Source organism: Talpa occidentalis, unplaced genomic scaffold (genome assembly GCF_014898055.3).
Source record: "Talpa occidentalis isolate TD23 unplaced genomic scaffold, MPIMG_talOcc4v2.1 talOcc4.2, whole genome shotgun sequence".
In the NCBI taxonomy this organism is placed as follows: domain Eukaryota; kingdom Metazoa; phylum Chordata; class Mammalia; order Eulipotyphla; family Talpidae; genus Talpa; species Talpa occidentalis.
In genome coordinates, this window is record NW_023602073.1 from 48,329,116 (window position 1) to 48,355,184 (window position 26,069).

Here is a 26,069-nt window from a genome sequence, read left to right on the forward strand (position 1 = left end):
TACTGATAGCAGAAATTTCAGCTTGGAGAGACGAAAGGTCATGAGAAAGGTCATTGTCTTGCCAGATGTCCAATAGGTGATGTTTGGTAAGATTCCAATGTAAGGAAGAGTTATAATGTAAAGGCGTAACACAAATGAAACGAAACTGAACATGGCAACGAGTAGACAGTTGTTGTTTGAGAAGTTGAACCTCATTGCCAATAGCAATAACAATTTCTTCCAGAGCATTTAACTTTTTTTTCTAACTTATAATCAATGTCCCGCTGTATTGCGAGCGCCATGGACACGTTTTTGGTAAGGTCATTTACAAAAGAAGCTTCCTGAATTAAAGCAACAGAGGAAGCAGCTAAAGAGGTAACTAAGGAAATCAGAGTGGCAATGCCTAGAATAAGGGTAGCAATAAAACGTTTGGGACGAAGAAGAGCATGTACTTCATCTAAAACTTGCATGGCAGTATTATCATACCAAGGCATATTATGTAAATCAACAGGTAACATAACATAGGAGGGTCTTTTGAGCAAGACCACCACAGGATATAGACGAACAAGAGAGGGGGTTATACAATTAGTAACAATGCAACCGGAACAATGAATGGAGTAAGAAGTCCCATGCGATTGAATGCGCGTAGCTGAGGCATTCCCCAGAAGTATAGCGAAGGGGTATCCAACGCAGGCACGCACTGGGATCTTTGCGGTGTCCTATCCAGGTTGTTTGAATTGTACATCATGAAAGGCAGCGAAAAGACGAAAGAGTTCAGGCTTTATGACAGAGCTTTCTGTTCAGGGAACCGGGTTATTCAGTCCTGCCAATGGAGGCAAGCTTTCTCATCATTTTCAGAGGTGTCTGGAACCCTACGAACAAAGTTTCTCCACATTTTAGTTTAGCTCTATGTCAGCTCCCTGGAAGAATTGTACTGAAAGCCACACAAAAGTTTAGCTCTGCTAGAAAAGAAAAAAAAAAAAAATATATATATATATATATATATATATATATATATATAAAACATTGCTGTAGAGTGTGGTCAGTCAAAACAAGAAAACTTTGTTGACTCAAGGCAAAATGTAAAAACATTTTCAATGTTATGCCAAACAAAACAGTAAAAATCAGGTGTAACAGTTTATACAGTTTTTTGTAGAAAAATTTTTTACTCTCAAAAGTTTATTATTTTGAATCAATTGAGGCCTTTTTCTTTTCTTATTTTGTGTAGAAACAAGTCCTGCAGACATTAAACCATTGAAGTATATAATATTGCAAGGCAACAATAATCATTGACAATTTACATACATCAGGTATTGAAAGATTTTGTTTTAGAAAACCAATGTTAACATTTTTGTACATATTAGAGTTTTACCATTTTTTCAAGTGACAGTGATTCCCTTGTAGTGTAACTTTACCAGGTAAACCAGATAGGATAAATTTATCTAATGTCCTTCCCAGGAGGAAAAGGAGAAAGTTTGTGGAGTATCTCTAAAGCTCTGCTGAGGTTCCACAAAATTTCCTTTAATTGATTAAATGACAGGCTACCAAATTTTACTTTAATTTAGATTTTTGGGAAGCTGTGTCATAAATACTTAGAAAACAACAAAAACAACCATATTTAATTTTTATAAAAATTCTAGCCCTGAGTATAATATTGACAATCAAATCATAACCTTTAATTGTCATCTCAAAAATCTTAGTTTTTCAGACACTAAAAGACATTATGTACCCAAAATCATTAACCTAGACAAGGGCCAAGATTATACCCAATGTTAGTGTATAAGTACATGTTTTGAAACAACCCATTAGATTAAAACTCAGTTATTATTAACCAAAAATTATTTTAGCTAATGTGTTCCCAAAATACTAAAATAATATAAATCATTTGAGTATACAAAATTTGTTTTTTGTAAAATTTTTTTTGAGATTTTTAACACTTTCCTTAGCCTTGTTACTTTTTAATTCTTTTAGACCTTCAACATTTGCTTTAACACTTATCACTTTACTTTTAGGACCATTAAAATATGTATTTTTAATACATGTTTTTCTTTGTAAACACACATTTTACATTACATCGATTTAGGATTGTCACATGTTTCATTAGCAGTAAGGCATTATAATACTGTTATTTGTTTGTACTAGATGACTTAAATGTGAACACACAAGGTAATATGACATTAGAATTTTTAGCTTTCACAAATAGGTGCAAAAAGTAAACCTGAAAGTTTAGTTGTAGTTTTAGTTTGTGTTATGACTGGAATTCCATTTTGCATGGCTGTTAATAATATAATGGCACATACCTAGGTTTTTCTAGGCTAGCTAATAAAGAAGCAATTAGGCAAATTAATAAAAACAAAAAAAATCAGAGTACCATATAGATACTATGTACATTTTTCACATACATGTGACTCAGTAGGAAGGACAAAAGTATTTTTTATACCAGAAATTTATTTTTGAAATAAACACATTTAAACAAAGTATTTATAACTTTAAGGCATATATGCTTTGAATTATATTATAAAATTTAAACTAGTTTTTGTTTATTAAAAAATTGTTTGATTAAGATCTTAAGATTTGTTTTATGATAATTTATAAAGGCGCCATTTATAATTAGTCCTCCAGAGGTAAAAAACAAAACAAACACAAAGACAGACAGATACAGAGATCTCTTGATAACATTTAAAATTTTGGCCATGTGTATATATTTTGAAACATAGTTATTTTACCAATATGTGTGAAGATACTGAGGTTTTTAATGAGTTAACAGCTAAAATCTGTACACAGAATAAGTGTCTAATCTTAATTATTACCAAAGACCTTGGGCTCGAGACTACAGTAGTCACGGCAGTTTTTACTATTTTTTTTTTTTTGATAAGAAAATATTTTTGGAGTTTACATTTTTAAGAAATGATTATTTGGCTTTAGGTTGTTAACATATTATCTCACTGGGAACGGTCATATTTTAAAACATAAAAGTACACTGTTATCTTGAGAACAGGAGAAGAGGTAAATTTTTACAGTCTGCCTGTAAAATTTGAGGTTTAGAATTTAGCTCAAAAATGTCTGTATCATCACTTTATGTTTTACCAGGTTAGTTTGTCTTAACAAGAAACTTAATCTTTTACAGGTCCAATAAGTAAAATTAAAAGCTTTTATTCAACCAATAAGCATTTTGTATAGCTTGTTAGCATGTCAAAAGTAACTCAGCAGTTTTTGCCTAAGACAATTTAGACTTTAAAATCAGAGAAACACAGGGAAATGGAACTTTTTTTGTAGAATGAACCAAAATAGTTATTTAAGGTGGATAATAGAAAAGTTCAGTCCCCCACAGCAGGAAGGTAGTAGAGACCTGTCAGTGATCCCAACACTGGAGAAAAAGTCCAGGCAGCTTCTTGTTGAGATCAAGGGCAGCCTCCACCAGCCCACTGCAGTGGGTTCATACTATTTTAATAAAAACCTTTTATTTATATTATAGTCATATAGTCTCATACACTCATATTTAACCATTTTTTATAACTTTAACAATTGTGAATGAACTTTGAATACTATTGTTTAAAAATGCTTTATTTATTTATTTATTTTAAAAGAAACAAATGGCAAAAAACTTCACTGGGGGGAACCTAGCCTCTTTCCCAAATAATTAACAGGAAAAGATTGGAGTATTTTTTCTTTTATTTAAGATCATGTCACATTATTTGCTACTTGTTTTTGAGTTTTTATTTTTATCTCAACAATTTTAGCCAAGTCCGAGCTGGAAATTTGGGCTGGATTTTGGAATGGTCTCATAATTGGGAACCGATGCCTCTGCAAGGAGGTCAGCATTGGCTCTAGAATCAACTTTTGGCTTTTGAAAAACAATTTTACTATCCCAAGAATCCTGATCACTTTCTCTAATACTGCAGGCTATTTTTTCTTTTACCTTTTGTTTTGCATATTTCATTTTGCCTCCAGCCAGGCAAAAAAAACGACCTATCTGTTCAGGCAATTGTTTTTTTTTAATACGGGGCTGTCAGCTGAGTCCTCATTGATGTTATTTAGGGATACAGACAGCCATAAGTTTTTGAGTTTATTTATTTATTTGTTTGTTTGTTTGTTTGTTTATTTATTTATTCCAGACCCTTGATCTAGTGCCGCGGGGGAAGTATTTAAGCAAACTTTAATGTAATCTTGAAGCATACCAGTTTTTTTTTTTATAGGTCTAATTAGTTCTTTACAGAGGGAATTAGCATTTTCCCATGCAAGTTGTTTAAACAATAAATCCCGTGCTCCGGAGGATGGAAGAACCTTATCCAGAGCAGTTTGTAATCTAGCCACAAAATCCTGGTACATTTCATCCTGGCGTTGGTGTATATCAGTGAGATTAGTGGGTTTGTACTCAGGTGAAGGAAGATTTTTCCATGAGGCAACTGATAGTTTATTAATTTCAATTAGGACATCTTTTGGAAGGGCAGCTTGTCTGCATACCTCAGCATATTTGTCTGTTCCCATGAACATAGAAAGGGAAATTTTCTCAGCCTTGACCTCATTATCATGCTTTTTAAGGAAGGCATGTACTTGGTCCTCATATTCCATGCGGAATAACATATACATTCCTGAAGGAAGAACAGCCTTGGCAAGATTATGCCAATCATACGGGGTCATCCAGGTGGCCGATAGCATGTCAATAATTTGATAAGTATAAGTGGAGTTATGACCTGTTGTCTGAACAGCTAACTGTAATTCTTTTAGAGTTTTTATAGGGATGGCCTCCCATGCAGGGCCATCGTCATCAGCACGAGTCAAGGTCGGAGGTCCGGCCACGGGAAAGGCAAATGAAAAATCTCCCGTTTTACTGGCCTCCCTTGCTGATCCTAGAATGCCACCCAGTGGCCCTCGATGGGCCTTGATATGATTAGGATTATTATGTAATGCAACGTTAGGTTTGGTAACAACTGGAAAAAGGTTAGCGGGTGGGCGGGAGGGTTTATCATTTTTGAAAGTTAATTTATCTAGCATTTCAGTATATTCATGATCATTAAACTCATCCTCTGACTGGGAAAGGGATTCCTTTAATACGGGAGTAGAGGCTTGAGCGAATAATGACGTGTTTAGATCATTATTGTTTTTAGGATTATCCTGAACTTCATCCTGTTGGCCTTCCCACAATTCTGCCTCAGTGGCATCAACCAACAAATCTCTAATTTGTACCCACAAGGACAGAGCCTGTCTCGGAACCTGAGATGGTCCATGAAGGGCATAAAACTCTTTCACTTCTTTTCCTACTTTCTTCCAAGTTTCCAGTGACAAACTACCTTCTTCTGGAAACCACGGGCATACCCGTAATATAAATCCATAAAGTTGCAGTAGAGCTTTCTTATTTACTTTAATACCACGTGTTTCAATCATGTTTTTTAATATAGATAGAAAAAGATCTCTGTTTTTGGTCTGCTGTTGACCCATGGTCTCGTGGTGCTTTTGTTCGCTCAAGCAAAGATTACTTTCAACTGTGCTGTCCGGCCCGTGTCCCTCGCGGAAATTTGCAGAGGCGTCTTAGCTAAGGTCTGTCTGTATAAATCCCGGACCAGGCTACTCCGAAGAGCAGATGACCGTTATGCCGTAAGACGTTCCTCCACGGGAATCGCGGGTGCAGCCCACTCAGACTCCCTAGCCACGAGGCCGTGGAGCCGTATTCATACACTCTCACACACACACAGCACCACGAGCATTCACTCTTAGAAAAACTTCTCACTATTTCAAACTGATCACCCTTTATCAGCGAGCTCCGGACGCTTCAGTGAGGATCCTATCCCTGACTGTTTAAAAGAGGGTATTTTAAGGGAATCACATTCACACTCACACACAAGAAGGGAGATAGCTTACCCAACACGATCTCTTCGTTACTCACCTCTTCTTTGGGTGGAAGACTCAATGAAATGAAATGAAATGTCGGGGCCCCACGTTCGGGCGCCACCTGCCGCGGACCAGCACAGCAGTAGACGATGAGGCCACCTCAGGGTTGAGAGAAGCGTGCAGGGTGGTCAGGGCGTCGGTGAAAGAAATGACAAACAGACACACTTCAAGAGTGAAAATCTGAGTGTAATTTTCTTTAAGTTTGTGACCAGTATATATATGTTTTCTAAAAGCACAGGAACAATGAATATCAATGAAATCAGCTTGCTCATGGGCTCAGCCTATTACCATCAGGGTGGTGATCTACATAACAAGCAATGACCTTTATAGAAGAAAGAAGGAAGTTTAGAAAGACAATAAGGGATTAAAGTTTGTAGTTCTAGCATTCTTGTAGTGGTTCCTGGTGGTCGTTATCTTTTGATAAGCTTCTGTCTTTTCAGGGAACTTCCGCTGTACTTCCTCTGCTTCAGGGTGTTTTGCTGTTCTCTCCCTGCGCGCTGGTTGCCCAGCCGGACCTAGGGACCGTGGCGAAAGCCATTCCTAAAGGTCACTGCAGGGGGAGGTGCAGCAGGTATGTCTTCAGAGGGTTTTGCTGTTCTCCCCCTGCGGGCTGGTTGCCCAGCCGGACCTAGGGACGGTTAGCCCTAAAGGTCACTGCAGGGGGAGGTGCAGCACAAGAGAAAAAGTTTAAGATTTAGAAACTTAAGATTAGAGGAAATTTAAAAAGTCAATTTTAATTTGTTTACATATTTTGTTGCAGAGAATAGAAGAGTTTCAAGCATAAAATATATTAGAATAATGTTTTGGAGTTAAAACAGAAATATGAATTTAAAAGAAGTAGAACAATGCAAAATTTCTGTTAAAGAAGAGTGTGACCTTGTACTTCTAAAAAATTTCAGGGGTCCTCCCTGGTGGCCTAAGGATTAAGTCTCAACACTATCACTGAGAAGGCCTGGCCTGAGTTGGATCCTTGGTGGGGGAGTTAACCCACATATTACATAGCAGACTTGTCTAGCCCGCTGCTCCCTTCAGCAGTGTATTTCAGTAGGTCTGCCTGTTCTGCTCCCCACTCTGTCTCTAGTGAATCCTCTCACATCCCCTCCCACACACACCTCTGTCCTATACCCAAGTTCTATGCAAAAATAAATTAAAAAAAATAAAAATTTTGAGGTATAATTGACATAGGACATTATATTAGTTCCAGGCATGATCATGTAATTTTTTATGAATCAGAGGATGTTAAAAGAATGAAGCAACACTTTAAAGAAATCAGTGTTTACAACACATTGGAAACTTCATCTTTTTGCAACTATTTTAACATGTGAAGGTTAGTTAGCAGCATAAATATGTGCAAGGGGGTATATAGTTTGCAAAATTCTTTTAGCATGAGCAAAGGAGTTAGAAGATTAAGTGCTTCTCAAAGTTCACTGTGTACATGAATCATCTGGGATTTGTTCAAGTACAGATTCTGAGGCAATAGGTCTGGGTAGGACCTGCAGTTCTGCATGTGTAGCAGCTTCTGTTGATGCCAATGTTGCAGATCTGTGGACCACACTTTGAATAACAAGCATCAGAATATAAGAGTGGGATTGCTGGCTGCTGGGGTCTGCATGTATTCTACTCCCTGGACTGATGCCCAACCATTTTCTGATGCAGTTGTACAGATTTATCCCCCTATCGGCAGTGGGCTGCAGCTGCTTGCAAAATGGCCACTGCAGGCTCTGATCTTCAAGTCAGACAGATCCTCTTCAGTCCGCATTTCACTTAAACTTTCTGTGTCCTGTGACATATTTGACCATGTTTGTTCGATACACCACTTTCTCCTAGTTTCTGTTGAAAGGTCGATGCAGGGGCCAGGAATGAGGAAGCCCACATAGAAAAAGACAAGATGACCCTGACACCAGGACCACTGATAACCATCAAACCTAAACTGAAGCCATAAACAGGAGAAAAAACAACTCGTTTCCACCAAAAGAACTTTGTTCCGCCTAAACTTGTTTCCCCCTGCCAACCCAGTTTTCCTACCTGACCTCTCCTCACCCTATAAAAGGGACATCTCTCCTCACAACGGGTGCAGCTTCGTAGACCCCCACCTTGGGTCCATGAGGTCCGCCCGGGGCGCAATAAATTTTCCCTTCCTTTGAGAAATTTAGCCTGGCTCTCCTTCTCTTTACCCTGCCGAACCTTTCATCTGTGACATTGCTTTCTTCCAGTTCCCTTCCTTCTACAACCTGTCTCTTCTACAACTCCTCGTTCTCGTCCTTTGTCCACCTTTTAACCGGTAATTTCCATGTCCTGTATCTACTTCTGGATGAAACCATGTCATTGTGTGTGTGTGTGTGTGTGTGTGTGTGTGTGTGCGCGCGCGCACACAGGTTCATTTCATCATCCAGTTCATCATCCAGCTAAAAACTTGGGATTCAGTATGGACTTCTTTCATCCCCTTTATCCTTCTTATATACATAGCCACCAAATACTTTTTTTTTTTTTTTAAGATTTATTTATTTATTTATACAAGCACTGGGTACAGTCAGAAGTGCGGGAAGGTGAGAGAATTCACCAGAGCCAGAGTGGGGAGCAGAACAGGCAGACCGATGAAATACACTGCTGAGGGGAGCAGCGGGCGGCAGGAGAGGTCTGCACGCCATGTGGGACCTTTGCCCGGCGGCCGGGAATCGAACTGGCACTGCAGAGGCTGCGGGCAACTTCACAACCCAGTGCTCAACCTCTGCGCCACTGGGGAGGCCCCCCCAAATACTCTCTTTACCCATCCATTTAATGAATATATGAGCTTCTACAATGTGCCAACACTGAACTAATGTTGATGATAAAAGGAGAGTAAGACACATTTCTTGGGGTGAAGATCTTGGATGCTTGTGCACCGTGGTAGTCATAGAAGATGGAGCTATGGAAAACAGCATGGAGGTATTGCCAATGATTAAAAAGGGAATTACTGTATGATCCAGCTATCCCATATCTGGGTAAATATAAAAAGAAACTGAAAGCAGGATCTCAAAGAGATGTTTGCACACTCTTGTTCATATTAGCTAAAACATGGAAACAACTCATGTGTCTATCAACAGATGAATGGACAAGCAGCATGTGGATACTGTACACATGCAGTGAAATAATATTAAGCTGTAAAAAGGAAGGCTATTCTGACATATGCTAGAACAAGATGGAGCTTGGCAAATTTGCTGTGGAAAATAAGCCAGATGTAACAGGATAAGTACTGTGTGAGTCCACTTACATGAGACACCAGACAGTCAAAATCACAGAGGCAGAAAGTAGATGGTGCATGCCAGGGGTGGGAGGCAGAGGGAACAAGGAGTTAGTGTTTAATGGTACAGAGTTTCGGTTTTAGAAGATGAAAAGAATTATGGAGGTGGATGTGGTTATGGTTGTGTGATATTATGAATGTGTCTAATACCACTGAGCTGCACACTTAAAAGTACCCTAAGATAGTACTTTTATGTTATGTGTTTTTACCATAATACATTTTAAAAAAAGAAATGAGAAATAAATTTACATAATAGTGAACAGCCATTTATTTTTTAGGTAAGTTAGAAACAAAGCTTTATTGTAAGTGATAGTACACACTCAAGAAGTAGTGTGGGCAGATTCAGAGGAGAATCACTGGACAGTCATTTTACTATAAAAGAGTGTCCTGTCAAATAAAATTCTTGACAAAGAACCTATTTTTCTAGAAGTTAAAAACCCTTATCTATTTATTGGACACATTTGTTGTTCAAGATCATTTCCCAGGAAGCTAAACCATTTCGTAGTTCATGGCTTTTTGACTTTTTTAAAAAATATTTATTTATGCATACAAGAACTGGGGTACAGGCCAGTGATGTGGGGGGTGAGAGGATTCACCAGAGACAGAGCAGGGAACGGAACAGGCAGATCTACTGAAATACACTACTGAGGGGAGCAGTGGGCAAGACAGGAGAGGTCTGCTGGACCATGTGGGTAGTTGCCAGGCCTGATGGGGATGGAACTCGTGCTGTAGAGGCTGCTGTAGAGCTTTACAGTGCTGTGCTCAACCCCTTGCACCACCAAGGAGGCCCAGGTTATGTGTATTTAACCATAATAAAAACTAGGTTTGATATTGTTCATTTTTTAAAAAGTATGATAATCATATTATAGTTGCCTTTTCAGAAAGAAGTCTTTATATTTTAGAGATAGGTAGAGCTACCTACTGGTGTTTATTTACAGGTGAAATGTGAGATAATGCCTTGAATTTGTTTAAAAATATTCCCAGAAGGCGTTGTGGACATACAGAGATGAATCAGAGGTGTTTATATATTTATGATAACAGAATCAATCTAACATTGAAAGATAATTTTGCATAGTTGGAAGTTCTACAAAATAAATAATCTGCAAACAGACTACATCAAGGTCTTTTGTTAGTAGTTCAGCATAGTGGTTTCTTTGGTCTATTGGAACATTTGAGTAGATATTCAATTTTCTTTTTCCTTAAAAAATGGCTTTTACAGGATGCAAAGGTGCAAGAGCTGCTGACTGCCCCAGAGATCTCCTGTGATAGTCTTCCTGTCCAATTTTCAGAGCTTTCTTCAGCCTCTTTATTTTTGCTGCCACTATTTCAAAAGGAATTGTTGCTGAAAGTGCCACATCCTGCTGCCTGTCATTACCAAGAGCCAATAAGCAGAGAGAGGAATTGAACCTATAAGAAGGGCATTTATTTGTTGTTTTTTTTTAAAGATGTATTTATTTATGCATATAAGAGCTGGGGTGCAGGCCATAGGTGCTGGGGGTGAGAGGATTCACCAGAGACAGAGTGGGGAACAGAACAGGCAAATTGACTGAAATACACTGCTGAGGGGAGCAGCAGGCGAGACAGGAGAGGTCTGCTGCACCATGTGGGTAGCTCCCTGGCCAGGGATGGAACTTGTGCTGCAGTGGCTGTGAATAGCTTCATAATGCTGCGTTATAACCCCTTGTGCCACCAGGGAAGCCCCAAGATGTGCATTTATTTGGATAGCTGCCAGTGATCTGAGAATGGGAGGCATCGCACCCTGAAGGGACCATTCTGCCATCTCGTCTGGAGCTGGCCTTGGTATAATGAGTCAAAGACAGTCACAGAAACAGCCTATCACGGGCCTCCCCTGGTGGTGCAGCGATTGAGTGCTGGGATGCGAGACTGCCCGCAGCCTCTGCAGCGCCAGTGCAATCCCCCCAGTTCGATCCCCGGCCACCGGCGAGGGTCCCACCAAAAAAAAAAAAAAAAAGAAAAAAGAAACAGCCTATCACAACAGCCTGTTGCAGTTGATGCTCCTCATATCCTTCATATTCAACCCCCAGAACTTATCAGCCTCTGGGTTATCTTGACCCTAGTTCATCTCTTGACATCAATGTCCAGCTGTCCTTTGGGCATCAGCAGGGCAGGGATTTCAGTTTAAAGCAAGAGTTTTAGTTTAAAGAAAACGGATCGTTAGTCTTGTAGTGTGTACGTGCAGATTGTGCGGTATGGTGCTCCCTTCCTCCCTGGCCTTGTATCAGTACCATTCATATCCAGTAAAAAATGCAACGAGTTATAAAAGGGGGCCTCCCTGTGGTGCAAGAGATTAAGTCTCAGCACTATAAAGCTATCTGCAGCCACTGCAGCCCGAGTTTGATCCTTAGCCAGAGAGCCGACCCACGTGTCCTCTTCTGTCTCGCCCTCTGCTCCCCTCAGCAGTGTATTTTAGTAGATCCACCTGTTCTGTTCCCCACTCTGTCTCTGGTGAATCCTCTCACCCCCCTGCACCTCTGGTCTGAACCCCAGTTCTTGTATGCATAAATAAATAAATATAAAAAAGAGTTATAAATGGGACTTAGTGAAAAGTGAATCCATTCTTGCCCACACCCCCTTTTCTAACCTCCAGCTCTCCCCAGAGGCAGTTCTATCCAGAGAAATTGTTCACCTGTGAAAAATATATGTAGCTGCACCCATTTCCCAGTTTTTGCATAAATGGTGACATCCCAATTTTGAAGTATATATTATGTTATGCATATTATCCTGAGACATCCAGATAGGCCTTATGCATTCAAGGTTGCTTGTCTTCCTCTATCCAAACTGCCACATACTGTGTTAGTCTTTAACCCCTGTGCCAGCAGGGAGGCCCTGTGTTAATCTTTTGTTAATGGACTTGCCTTATTTCCAGGCTTTTCTCTTGGCAACAATGAATGCTGCATTCATGAATGAATGAATGGGTGAGTGAATGAATGAATCTTTGTAGATCCTCCTTTGTAGATCCACAATGAATCTTTGTGGACCCTCTCCTTTGGTGGCCCTAATTCTCTGAGGTAACCTTAAAGGGAACATATTTTACTGTTGGCTTTATGTGTGCCAGGTGATGAAATAGGATGAGTCAGGTTATGAAACAGCTAATAAATTTGCAAGCTGAGCTCAACATTCCAGGCTGTCTTCTGTCAAAAGTTTGAATTCCTTCCATCGCTCTGGGGCTAGAGCTGGAGATGGGGCAGGAGTTCTGCTGGGGCATGACCTTTTGTTTGAGCCTCACAGGGAAGCAAAGCATAAATGTCAGTTCTTCCGTGCAAACTCCCTCCCCACCCCTTGGCAGCTATGGCGGTAGGACAGGAAGCTGCCCCTCCTTGAACAGGAGGGCTGCCTTTTTTGGTAGGAGGGAGCTGGTACCCAGAGAGGAAAGGAGATGGATCATATCCCAGACTCACCAGGATATGGAAAACATTAGAGACAAATTGAATGAAAGGGCAGAGGAGGGGTAATTAGGTCTTCCCTCCCACCAAAATTAAGTCCAGATATGGGGGTGATGAGGCTTAGGGTAGAAAAGTTTAGATGGAAGTTCTCACAAGGACAAAGACCAGAGGTGGGGGTAGGGATGACTAATTAAAACCGGCTATAGAAATTTCCAGGAATCTGAGGTGGGGGCAAAGAGGATTATCAATCATAGAAGGTCAACCCCACCTGACCCCACGGCAAGAAATTCCACAAATTTCATCAAAAAACACTGTAAAAGAACACTCCTTGCTCTGGAAAATGCACATCTTGTCTTTTAAGACTGCCTGCCTGTGTCTATGCAGGCGTCTCTTTCCTTTTTCTCTTTTCCTTAATAAACTTGCCCTGTACTGATAAATGGGGATGTCTGCTGAATTATTTTTCAGAGGGACCCAAGAACCCCACATGCCAAGCCCCATCAGGGGTTGGGGTGTTGAGGGAGGGAGCCAAAGAGGTGAAAGTCAGAGGCCGTCCCACTCTTTGCCCTTTTCTGGCTGACCTCTGAGCACACGAGCCGTGGTCATAACCCCTCACCTGGGCAAGAAGTTGAAATGGGAAGATGACAGGCACCACAGGTCCCCCAGGACTGTGAAGACACCAGAAGGATGGAAGGAAGGAGGTGAGGTACAGGCTGTGTGGCATGGGCAAATGGCACTCTCAGACACCCTGGCCTGCCTTGTTCTAGGAGCTGAGTTTCCATGTAAGAGAGATGTAGCCCCTTAAAGGAGTCAGGGGCGGGCCTCCTTTTCTGGGAGGCTCCCACTCCAGCCTTAGTGCCTTGCTGAACTCTCAGGAATTGTTTGTGTGGTGAATGGATGAGGAGAGGAGGATCCTGACTCAGAGTCTAGCCTGAGAGGTGTCTTCTGGGACTGTTACAGGGCAGGGAGAGGGGCACTCCAGACCCCGCAAACCTGCCTGCTCTAAACGGGTTCTGCAATCTGCCGCATCGCATCAACACAAACCATAAGAGACTTTAATACAATTAGGAAGCAATACAGAAAAGACAAAGAATATAGTTTATAAATCAAGCACCCAAAGTTACCTGTCCCCTCATGGGTAAAAGTCCATCCAAATGGGATTGGCCCAGAGCAAGGCCCCAAAGCCTGCCACAAGTGTAAGGCATCTCCCAGTGGGGACCCACAGAAAAGAATCAGAAACAACCAGACAAATCTGGAGGGAAAAGAGCAAACTCAACATCAAGACAAAAACCATCATTGTCACCTCCCATGGGTCTCTCACCCACATCTGTTTCAACCAGTCCATGACCAAAAGGCAAGTGTAGTTTCTTCATGTGTCTCTAGGTTCCATGTGCCTCCTCCGGGTCTCCTTCTAGCTCCATCCTGCTTCCTTCCTTCCTCAGTCTCCTCTGCAGCTTCTTCTCTCTGCTCAGTTCCACCCTCTCTTGGGTGGGTCAGGAAACCTGGAACCTCCCCCTTTCCTGGGGACCATCCTATTACAGGACCATGGCCCTGGAGGAGCCTGAGGAGGGGGAAGAAGGGAGCTGGGCACAACTCTTTCCTCAGGCTCTAGGAGTGATTAATGTAAAGGCCTCAAGGTCACAGTTGGGCAATCAGTTCAAATAAGTCAATGTTTGGTAGGGTGGGTGGTCTCTGCTGAGTGCCCTAGCAGGGCCTTGTGTTAGAGGAATTGGATGGGTTCTGACCCAGTGTAAATGCAATGTAAATGTATTTATTTTTTAAAAATGGAAGAAATAGAAAGCAAAAGCACTTTTTAAAAAAAAGATTTATTTATTTATGCATACAAGAGCTGGGGTACAGGCCAGAGGTGTGGGGGGTGAGAGGATTCAGCAGAGACAGAGTGGGGAGCAGAACAGGAGGATCTACTGAAATACACTGCTGAGGGAAGCAGCGGGTGAGTCAAGAAAGGTCTGCTGTGCCATGTGGGTATCTCTCCGGCCGGGGATCGAACTTGTACTGCAGTGGCTGCGAATAGCTTCATAGGTTGTGTCTTAACCCCTTGCGCCACCAGTGAGGCCCACAAAAGCAATTTTGTTGATGAACTAAAAGATGCTATTTACTAGGAGTGAGGAAAGGACTGGGGAGGAGGTTGGTCTGGACCTTACTCATGGAACTCTTTGCTTCAGCAGACTCCTGGAGGCCTTCCTCTGGCCAGGCTGCGATAAGCATGCACAGAACTAGAAGGCAGAGGGCCTCCCTGGTGGCGTAAGGGGTAAAACATGGCACTATGAAGCTATCCGCATCCTCTGCAGCATGAGTTCAGTCCCCTGCCAGGTGGCTACCCATATGGCGCAGCAGAACTCCCCTACTCGCCCGCTGCTCCCCTCAGCAGTGTATTTCAGTCAGTCTGCCTGTTCTGTTCCCCACTCTGTCTTTGATGAAGTCTCTCACCCCCACACCTCTGGCCTGTACCCCAGTTCTTGTATGCATAAATAAATAAATCTTAAAAAAAAAAAGAATTAGAAGGCAGAAAAACCTGTGGACAGGTCCTGGAGGAATCTGGAAGACTGAGAGAACTTCCTAGAGGATGAGGGATTTGAAAAAAGTAGAGAAGAAGATGCTACAGAAATGAGGGTGCTGAGAGGCAATCTCCTAGGGAGAGAGGGCTTGGCAAGGCCCAGTGAAGAGCAGGCCTAGGCCTGGGATTTGGGGAAACTCAGGGATCTCAGAAGAGCCGCTTCAGAGAAGATGTTAGGAGGAAGCACTGAAACACAGGGCCTGTGTGGCATGGGCAGCTGGCTCACTGGCCCACCCCTGGCCTGGCTATTTCTAGGAGCTGAGTTTCCATCTGAAAGAGATATAGCCCCTTAAAGGAGGTCGGGGGCTGTTTCTTAGGAGGCTTCCACTCCACCCTTGGTGCCTTGCTTAATTCTCAGGAATTTTTTGTGCCGTGAACTGGGCCCTTAAAGCAGGGTGTCAGTCTCTCCGCACCCTGTTAATTAAAATATTTTTTCCCCTGCTGCGGCACCCAAGGCCCTTTTGTCTGTATTTGTGGTGGTGGGGGCTGGACCCAGGATCAGGGAGAGAGGTTCTGACCTGGTTATTTCTCTGTCCTTTGCCTGGTAACAGATCCTCAGCTACAATCACACAGTAAGCTATGAACCAGTCAGGTCAGATGAATTTCCAAAACTGGGTGTTGACCAGAAAATGGGAATTGACTCTGCTGCCGCTGTGAAGGTTGAGGGTGGTAGATCCTAGACTTTTACTAAGTCCACGTCTAAGTGTCCACACTGGACAAGGACTAGGTGGTAGCCAAACGGAGACTCCATGGCCATGTCTCTGGCTCTCTCCTCTGCCAGTCACTGTCTCTATGAAGCTCAGGGTGCTGAGCTCCCCATGAGGGAAGCAAGGCATTGGGAGAGGACAGCATGCTATTGATGTCATTTTTTGAGTCTGTGGGTTTGGAGTGCGGGGACGTTGGGTTCACTCTGGGAAAGGTGTCATCAGAGCTCCCCTTTCAGCAGCACGTGATGAGTTTCTCCATGAGGCTGAGACGTTAGTTATATTTGAAGAGCAGGTTTATTAGGAAAGGGACAAAAGAGAAAAAGACATTTGCATAGACACAAGCAGGCAGAAAGAGCTGCCCCAGAAGGGACAGGTTTGCTGAGAGAGGCCTGCATAGTTGCAGGCAGGCGGCCTTGAGGAGAGCGGCCTCTGCTGAGGGAGGTCAGTGAGCAGATGCCCCAGCATGGGACAGGTCAGGAGGCTGCTGCCCTGGGGAGGGAGGGAGTTGGTGAAAGGAAGCACCTGCATAGTCACAGGTGGGCAGAGGGAGTGCTGCCCTGTTGTGGGGGCAGCATTATGTTTTATCATCTCCAGGAAGGGCCTCATTTTTGTGGGTGGATGGTTTGTGCCCCTGACACTCCCTATAGCAGTCTCATAGTTTCTGGGTGTTGCAGCTCCTGATCTGGGCATTGAAGCCTAAGGTTTCTTTTCTTTTTTTTTTTTTTTTTTAAGATTTATTTATTTTTATACAAGAACTGGGGTATAGGCCAGATGCGCGGGAGGGTGAGAAGATTCACTGGAGACAGAGTGGGGAACAGAGCAAGCAGACTGACGAAATACACTGCTGAGGGGAGCAGCAGGTGAGACAGGAGTGGTCTGCCCGCGCCATGTGGGAGTCTCGCAGGCCGGCTGGGATAGAACCTGCGCTGCAGAGGCTGTGGACAGCTTCACAGTGCAGCGCTCAACTGCCTGTGCCACCAGGGAGACCCGGGTCTTGGTTTCTAATAGTGGATTAATGGCTTAGGCTAATTCCCTCTACCCCTACCTCCTTGTGTGAGTTAGATTCTTGACCTGTATCTCCTTTCCAGCTTTTCTATTCTTATCCTCCATCACTATCATTTCCTTCTCTTCAGCTGTGATAAGTTGTGGAATATAGGGTGCTGATTTTTTCTCTGTGGAATTGGTCTCCTGGAAGTAGACACTAGGAGGTCTGAATTGATGAGAAAAAATTTGAAAGAGAGGGTAGAGATTGGCAGGTGTAGGGGAACAAAAAAATCTGCTACCCCAAACATGTCTTTGGGTAGAGGTTTAGTTCATGGGTGGAGTTCTGCAGCCTGGGTGGGGACTGCTTTTGATGTCTATATCTAGACTTCTCTGTGTCAGGGTCTATTCTGGGAAGACTTAAACCTCTAATCTCTTTTCAGTGGAGAAGTAGAAATGCCTTTGTTTTTCCTGTGAACACCCTCACTGCCTTCTCTTTTGGTCCCCACCCTTCCTCTAAGCTACTAAAGATGGCAGCTGAAGCCAGGTGGGCCAGTTACTTGGTTACTGCTGAGCCTACCCCGCACAAGGGAGGTACACCCTGAACCTGTACATGACTTTCTCTTACCAGTCTGATGCTTGTTTATTTGCTAGCCTAGAACAATCCAGAGGGGTACAGGATCATTTTCTTAGCACACTTTGTAACAGTGTGATCCCCTTAAAAAGGGGAAGTCTCAGGCTTTGGGCCCACCTGGGGAGGGGTGGAGCTGAGTGGGAATTGAAGCAGAAGTGCACTGGAGAAGACTGGAAGGAGGCAGGTGGAGCAGAGAGACTCCCAGGTAGGGAAGAAGGGTGTGCTTGCTGCTGGGCTTGGGATTTGCACCAGGGACTTGGGGAGGTGGAGGGAAACACGTGGAGACGAGACTGCAGAGACACTTGGAAGAGACGTGGGTGAGTGACCTGTCGGGAGGCTGATAATGGCAACTGTTACCTTGATTTGTACTTTGACTTTGCTCTTTTCCTTCTAGGCTTGCCTGGCCCTTCCTGCCCCTTTCTAATGGGTCCCCACCAGAAGGTGCCTTAGACTTGTGGCAGGCTTTTGAACCTCTGCAGCTCTGCTTTGGGCTATTTGGCTGGGCATTTTCCCGTGAGGGGATGGGTAACTTTTGGGTTCTATTGGGAAACTCTTATCCTTTCTTCTCTATTCTTTCTATACACACTTACTCTATTAAGGTTATTTTCTATTTTTTTTGAAAATTTATTTATTTATGCATATGAGAACTGGGGTACAGGCCAGAGGTGTGGGGGGTGAGAGGATTCACCGGAGACAGAGCGGGGAACAGAACAGGCAGACTGACTGAAATACACTGCTGAGGGTGTTGTAGAGCAACCCCGATACAAAACGGGGTGCCTGACTGTGGGTCCTCACCCGCGCGCTTAAAAGGACTTATCAATGCTCTACTACAGGCACACGCAAAAGGTTAATAAAAGGTTTATTTACAAGGGAAGGGGAAATGAGGAAATGTACAGCTCAGGGAGAAAAGTGGGAGACAAAGTTTTAAATGAGTCCTACCCGATCCGCCGATCAGGAATCCCAAAATGGCACTCTGAGAGCTGGCCACAAGCCAGGAGCCCTGAAGCCAGGAGGCGAGAGATAGCCAGAGAGCCCAAGGCCCACGTGTTTGGTTTTTATATCCAACCTGGCTGCCCAACTCCACCCTCAGGTCCCAGCCACCCTCCCTTTGGTGGTGATGGGATTTGTCTTTCCCAATGTCTTGATGGCTTTGGTCTGGAGTGGGGGTGGAGTCCACAAAGCCTGTATAAGATTAACTCAGGACATCATTTCCCCCTAACAAGAGGAGTAGTGGGTGCATCAGGAGAGGTCTGCTGTGCCATGTGGGTAGCTCCCTGGCTGGCCGGGTATTGAACTCATGCTGCAGTGGCTGCAGACAGGTTTCGTCTTGGCCCTTTGCACCACCAGGGAGGCCCTGTAACCAAGTTTTGGCTAAAGGATCATAAACATAAGAGGTGGGTGAATATCCACGTCTTTACTTGCCTCCTATTCTGTCATCCCACTTCCCTAGGACTGGAATGTAGATTTAATGGAGAATTGCTTCATCCGTGCGGACAAGTGTTACCGGGCAACCTTGATATAAAACAGGTTGCCTGACTGTGGGTCCTTACCCGCGTGCTTCAAAGGGACTTCAAAGGGACTTAATACTCCACTGCAGACACACACAAAAGGTTAATAAAAGGTTTATTTACAAAATAAATGGAAAATGAAGAAATGAATAACTCAGGGAAGAAAAGAGGGAGATAAACTCATGATTGCATCCTACCCATTCCACTGAACTGGAATCCCAATGACCCACCAAGAGCTGGTAAAGAACCAAGAGCCTTGAGGCCAAGAGAGCCCCCAAGGCCCATGTGTCTGCTTTTATACCCAACATGGCTGCTTCACTCCACCCTCAGGTCCCAGCCACCCTCCCTTTGGTGATGATGGGATTTGTCTTTCCCAATGTCTTGATGGCTTTAGTCTGGAGTGGGGGTGGAGTCCACAAAGCCTGTATGGAATTAGCTCAGGACATCCTTTCCCCCTAACACAAGTATAGATCTCAAGGGCTTGCAGAGGCAGGACAGAAGGAGTCTCCTGCCGAGACCCTCTCACCGGCCAGCCCAGGCCCCTTTCATATGACCCTGACTGTTTAGCCCAAGTCTAGAGGTCCAGATTATTTATGAGAGGAATAAACTTCTGTCCCATTTGAGTCACTGTATTTTGGTTTCTCTTTATTACAGTAGTTTAGATTATGTTCTGAAAAACACAAGTCCCTGGGCACTGTCTTTGGCTTCCATGTTGATTTCTGGCTAAATATATTAGTTACATATTTATCTAAATATCCTAAAAGGGGCCTCCCTGGTGGCACAGGGGTTAAAGACAGCACTATCAAGCTACTGCCAGCCACTGCAACACGAGTTCGATATCCTGCTGGCCAGGGAGCTGACCCACGTGGCAAGCAGACCTCTCCTGACTCACCCACTTCTCCCCTCAGCTGTGTATTTCAGTCAATCCGCCTGTTCTGCTCCCCATTCTCTCTGGTGAATCCTCTCACCCCCTGAACCTTTGGGTTATCCCCCAGTTCTTGTATGCATAAATAAATAAATCTTAAAAAATAAATATTCTAAAAGACTAGAATGGCTTAAATGACCTGATATAAGTGATCCAGGACAGTTGTGAGATAATAGTCATTTATCATCATGGTCTGGGGTGTTCTAGCTCTACTAGTCTGTCTGCATTTTGGTCACTGGGGAGGGACTGGAGTAGCCGCCATCTCAAATGTTACCCTAATGCCAAGGGGGCATAATGCAGACAGCATTGGCTCCTACAGCCTCCCCCTAGAAGGGATACATGTCACTTACAAGCACATTTCCTTGACCACCAGTGGATGGGGGAAGTTCAATCCTGCCAATGTGACTGAAAGGAGACAAAGCCAGAATATTTATAAAGATCCCTAATAACCACCATCCTTAAGATAGTTTATTCCTCTCTTGTAACTATCTGAGTAGAGCTTGTGTGACATTAATACAATGCCAGGGGCCTGGGTTCCTCTGTGTGTTCACTCTGTTATCCCTAGGAACGTGCTCTTGAATCACCATCAAATGTCCATTTCAGCAGGGAGGACAAACTGCTCTTTTATTGATAGGAATGACTGCCAGTTCTTCTCACATCCTATTAGCCAGAACCAGGATACCTGTTAGGGAAGATGGGAAATGTAGTTCTTAGCTGGGTGACTGTATGTCCTGCTAAACATCTCTTACTTTAAAGGAGGGAGAGCAGATACCGGATGTGGGAGAGGCAGCTTTGGGACCCCCTTGTTAGCAGGCAGACTGAAGGGCACCTTAGACCCCCAAACTTGCATACTCTAAAGGGTTTCTGCCATCTGTCACATAATAAAGCACACTCTTAGTGTGTAAGATCTTTAATAGAATGATTGTGCATAGAGAGGGAAAAAGAGAAAGTGTTACAGAGCAGGGAGGGTGCACCCCAGAAACACCAAACCTGCCTGCTCTAAATAGGTTCCACCATCTGCCACATCAAGACAAAACATACTTTAGTGTGTAAGACCTTCAATGGAAAGGAACGTTAATACAATCAGTGTGCAATACAGAAAAGACAAAGAATAGAGTTTCTGGGGCTCCCCTGGTGGCGCAGGCGGTTGAGCGCTGCACTGTGAAGCTGTCTGCAGCCTCTGCAGCGCTGGTTCAATCCTGGCCAGCCGGCAAGGGTCCCGCATGGCATGGCAGACCTCTCCTGTCTCGCCCGCTGCTCCCCTCAGCAGTGTACTTCGTTAGTCTGCCTGTTCTTTTCCCCACTCTGTCTGGTGAATCCTCTCACCCTCCTGGGCATCTGGCCTGTGCCCTGGTTCTTATATAAACAAACAAACAAACAAACAAACAAACAAATAAATAAAATCTTAAAAAAAAAAAAAAGTTTCTGAATCAAGCACCCGAAGTTATCTATTCCCTTGTGGGTAAATGCCCAGCCAAACAGGGTTGGCCCAAAGCAGGGCCACTAAGGCCCAAAAGCCTGTCACAATTCTAAAGTGCTTTCTGATGGGGACCCATATTTAGGAAAGGGGCAGAAACAGCCAGACAAGTCTAGGAGGAAAAGACCAAAATCAAGATAAAATCTGCCATTGTTAACCTCCCCATGGGTTTCTCACCCACATCTGTTTCAACCAGTCTAGGACTAAGAAGCAAGTGCAGCTTCTTCACATGTCTCTCTGCTCCATGTGCCTCCTCCAGGTCTTCTTGCTTTCCCTACTTCTTCTTTTCTCCATTCTCCTCCCTTGCTTCTTTCTCCTCCCTGCTCAGCTCCACCCTTCCTTGGGTGGGGCAGGGAAACTGGAATCTCCCCTTTTCCTGGGGACCACCCTGTTACAAAAGGATAATAATTTCTTTATAAGATGCCCAGGGCCTCCCTGGTGGCACAAGGGGTTAAGATGCATCCTTAAGTCCGCAGCCACTGCAACATGAGTTCAATCCCCAGCCAGGGAGCTACCCACATGGCGCAGCAGACCTCTCCTGACTTGCCCGCTGCTCCCCTCAGTAGTGTATTTCAGTCAATCTGCCTGTTCTGCTCCCCATTCTCTCTGGTGAATCTTCTCACCCCCTACACCTCTGACCTGTACCCCAGTTCTTATATTCATAAATAAATAAATCTTTAAAAGAAAAAGAAAATATTAAAAAAAAAAATAAGATGCCCAAAGTATCCATCCCTTTGTGGGTAAATGCCCAGCCAAACAGGGTTAGCCTGAAGCAGTGCCACTGCAGCCTGAAAGGGTGTCCCACGTTTAAGGCACCTTCTGGTGGGACAGGGGAGAAAAGGGAGCCAGCAAATTTGGGATGAAAGGAGCAAAATCAAAGTGGAAATCAAGACATTGTCAGTTTCCCCAGGGGTCTCTCACCCACCTGTCTCTTCCAAGTTTCTCTTAATTTCTTGACTCCTTGCGTCTCCTCCAAGTCCCCCAAATCCCTGTTGCAGGTCCAAAGCTGAAAAGCAAGTGTGTCCTTCCTCACGTGTCTCTGTTTCTCTCCAAGTGTCTCTCCTTCCTGTCTCTTCAGTATCTCAAGCTTCCCCCTGCCACTCATCTCCATCCCCATTAGATAGGACAGGGAACATGGACCCTCCTTTTTTTATTTTAAGATTTATTTATTTATGCATACAAGAACTGGGGTACAGGCCAGAGGTGGGGGGGGGCAGTGTGTGTGAGAAGATTCACCAGAGACAGCGTGGGAACAGAACAGGCAGACTGACTGAAATACACTGCTGAGGGGAGAGCAGTTGGTGAGACAGGGGAGGTCTGCTGTGCCTTATGAGTAGCTCCCTGGCCAGAGGTCAAACTTGTGCTGCAGAGGCTGCGGATAGCTTCATAGTGCCGTGACTTAACCCCTTGCACCACCAGGGAGGCACTGGACCCTCCCTTTTTTATGGAGATTCCAGTTATACCCTAAGACAGTGCTCAGTTTTCCTGTCTCCAGGCAGTCCCAGGTGAGCTCCACTTGGAGCATGTGTGTTTCTGAGGAGTTTGTTCAATCATTTAAGTTTCACAGACTTGAAGGATCCCTTCAGAGATATTTCATCTTAATTTTTAAAAAAGATTTATTTATGTATGCATACAAGAACTAGGTACAGGCCAGAGGTGTGGGGGGTGTGTGTATGTGAGAAAGGGTTCACCAGAGGCAGAGTGGGGAACAGAACAAGTGGATTGACTTGAAATACACTGCTGAGGGGAGCAGCAGGTGAGACAGGAGAGGTCTGCTGCACCATTTGGATTGCATCAAGCTCATAGCGCTGTGTCTTTAACCCCTGTGCCACCAGGGAGGCCCCTTTCATCTTAATTTTTGATTCATTGATTGATTTGTACCCCACATTGCTTGACAAAGTATCAAAGATTCCTGTAGGACTGGGAGACTAGCCCACTAGTTTACAGTTTCTTAGCTTCTTGCTTCATACAAATGCAGGTTATAATTTAAAAACACACCACAAACTCAAGTATACTTCTGATCCTTTTAGTGATTGATCCCAAATTTATTTATTTTATAAGCTGAGGATTTTTATATATTGGACTTCCTGCAGAAAATGTTCTAAACCTTTTTACAGTCTCTGAAATTAAATGCTGATTTCATTTTTATCTCCTGATTCTCTGAGGGAGCATTGCAGGGAGGAAAAAGATTATGATTCTTCCTATTTTTCCAGAATTTATAAGAAAATTAGTCTTAGTCCCTTGAGGGCTTATATTCAGGAAGATAATACCCTCCCAGGTTCTGGGAAATAAAATCCTCTTGGAAAAACCAGAAAGAAAACTGAAACTTTACTTAAATAAAATATGTTGCAATATCTTGAATGTCTTGTGTGCTTTAGACTGTGTGTGTGTGTGTGTGTGTGTGTGTGAGAGAGAGAGAGAGAGAGAGAGAGAGAGAGAGAGAGACCGAGGGCACATTGGAGATCTAAGGCCACTATGAACAGTTAGGGATTAAGGAGACAGGGCAGGTTTCACCTCTCGGTTCGTTCCCCAACCCTGATTATTTTTTCTCAACAGAAGACACCCCTGTGCCACTCCCTGGCTTTCCTTGGCTGGCAGCAAGTACAGTGACTGCTGAGCCAGCTCTGGTTTTCGGGAAGTCAGATGACCTTCTCCCCTCCCAGCTCTGTGCCTCTCTCTGTCCTAGAGGTGGACACCATGCACCCACTGGTGGCTCTCCTTTGCCTGCTGCCCTTGTACCCAGGTAGGAGTGGGGTGGAGGGGAATGTTGGGGTCCAGGGCCAAGGCTGGAGCAGCCCAGGTCAAGCTCCCACGTGAAGTGGACGGTGTCCTTTGCTCTCTGCGTCTCATCTGTGCCTTCCTCCTTCTCTCCATTTCTGTGTCCCTGCGCCACAGGCTCAGCCGCAGTCTCTCCTTCCTGCCCCCAGAACGTCAATATCTCCGGTGGCACTTTCACCCTCAGCCACGGCTGGGCTCCTGGGAGTATCCTCACCTACTCCTGCCCCCTGGGCCATTACCCATCCCCTGCCATGCGGCTGTGCAAGAAAAACGGACAATGGGAGACCCCGCAAGCCACCCGGTTGAAACCGACAAAGCCTGCCTGCAAAAGTGAGGCTCCCGCCGGGCTTGAGGGCCCCACCTGCAACCACCCAGCTCTTCATTTAGGGGTCGCTCAGTGTGGGGCTTAGCGTGACTAGATGGTGGGGGAGGGATGGCAAAGCTGATTTCCAGAATAGTGAGAAAATGTCGATTGCCCGTAGCACGGAGAAGAGGCAGGCTGGATGGAGATTGTGGGGTTGCACGACCAGAGGGATATTTAAAACTTAACAATTGACCACATGGTACTGACCACTCAGAATGAATGCTGGATGGTCCTGGAATCCTCTGTTGTCCCAGGTGTTACCCCTTCGGTTCCCCACTGATGGGACATCTGTGCACCTCAGGGGAGGGGCTGGGCGGCCTCAAGGGGCTGATAGAAGTGACTATTTATCAGCCTCTTAAGTTGACTGCTGCGTGAAATTGCCAGTATTCAGCCAGTTGCCAAAAGCAGCAATTTTGCGTGCATTAGCCTGATTTTTTGAACAGCCGGGGATCCTGGCGCCTGCAAGCTGAGCGTCCCCACCTGCTGCCCAGCCAGGTGTACCCACGCATCCCTGTTCCCACCCCCTGTCTCCCTCCAGAAGTTCGCTGTCCAGCCCCTGTTACCTTTGAGAATGGCATGTACACCCCACGGCTGGGGTCTCACCCTGTGGGGGGCAACCTGAGTTTCCATTGTGAGGACGGCTTCTCACTGCGGGGCTCGCCGGTCCGGCAATGTCGCCCCAACGGCATGTGGGACGGGGAGACGGCCGTGTGTGACAATGGCGGTGAGTGTCCTGCCTGGTACGGTGTGGGGGTCTCCCTGGTCCCCCTGAAGTCTAGCCAGAGGAAGCTGGTGCTCAGTTTCAGGTCCAGCATGAAGATCCCCACACTGTCCCCACACACTTTTCCAAATGCCTCAAAGCAAATCAGGCCCCCACCCCCCTCCCGGGCTGCTGCAGAGATCTGCTGGGGGAGATGGAGTGCTGTGCTCCGTGCCTTGCCTCTGGAGCTTGTTTGGGGTCTGAGACTGGCTCTGACATTGACAGCCTTAGGGCAGGTTACATAGCCTCTTCATGCCTCAACTTTCACATATGTAAAGTGGGGACAGTAAGGGTGCCGATGGATCGTATCGGGTTGCCATGTGGATTAAGTTGATATTATTGGGCCTCTCCTGGTGGCGCAGTGGTTGGGCACTGGGCTGCGAAGCTGCCCGCAGCCTCTGCAGCGCTGGTTCTATCCCTGGCCGCCGGCGAGGGTCCCACAAGGTGCATAGACCACTCCTGCCACCTGCTGCTCACCTCAGCAGTGTACTTCGTCATTCTGCCTGTTCTGTTCCTCACTCTGGCTCTGGTGAATTCTCTCCCCACCCCCACATCTCTCGTGTACCCCAGTTCTTGTATAAATAAATAAATATTTTTTTTTTTAAAGATTTTTTTTTTTAGATTTATTTATTTATTTATACAAGCACTGAGTATAGTCAGAAGCGCGGGAGGGTGAGAGAATTCACCAGAGCCAGAGCGGGGAGCAGAGCAGGCAGAAGGACCGAAGTACACTGCTGAGGGGAGCAGCGGGCAGCAGGAGAGGTCTGCGTGCCATGTGGGACCCTCCTCTGGTGGCCGCGGAGCAGCT

General features: G+C 44.8%; 1 protein-coding gene across 1 annotated transcript in view; it reads left to right on the plus strand.

Moving 5' to 3' along the window:
- The window catches only part of C2 (complement C2), a 40,806-nt gene that overhangs the window by 4,774 nt on the left and 9,963 nt on the right, over window positions 1-26,069 (plus strand). The window contains exons 2-4 of the mRNA XM_037519430.2: window positions 23,916-24,102; window positions 24,255-24,467; window positions 25,040-25,225. Coding sequence (XP_037375327.1) covers window positions 24,003-24,102; window positions 24,255-24,467; window positions 25,040-25,225 — 499 coding nt within the window. The 5' untranslated portion in view covers window positions 23,916-24,002. The remainder of the gene's footprint in view (window positions 1-23,915; window positions 24,103-24,254; window positions 24,468-25,039; window positions 25,226-26,069) is intronic.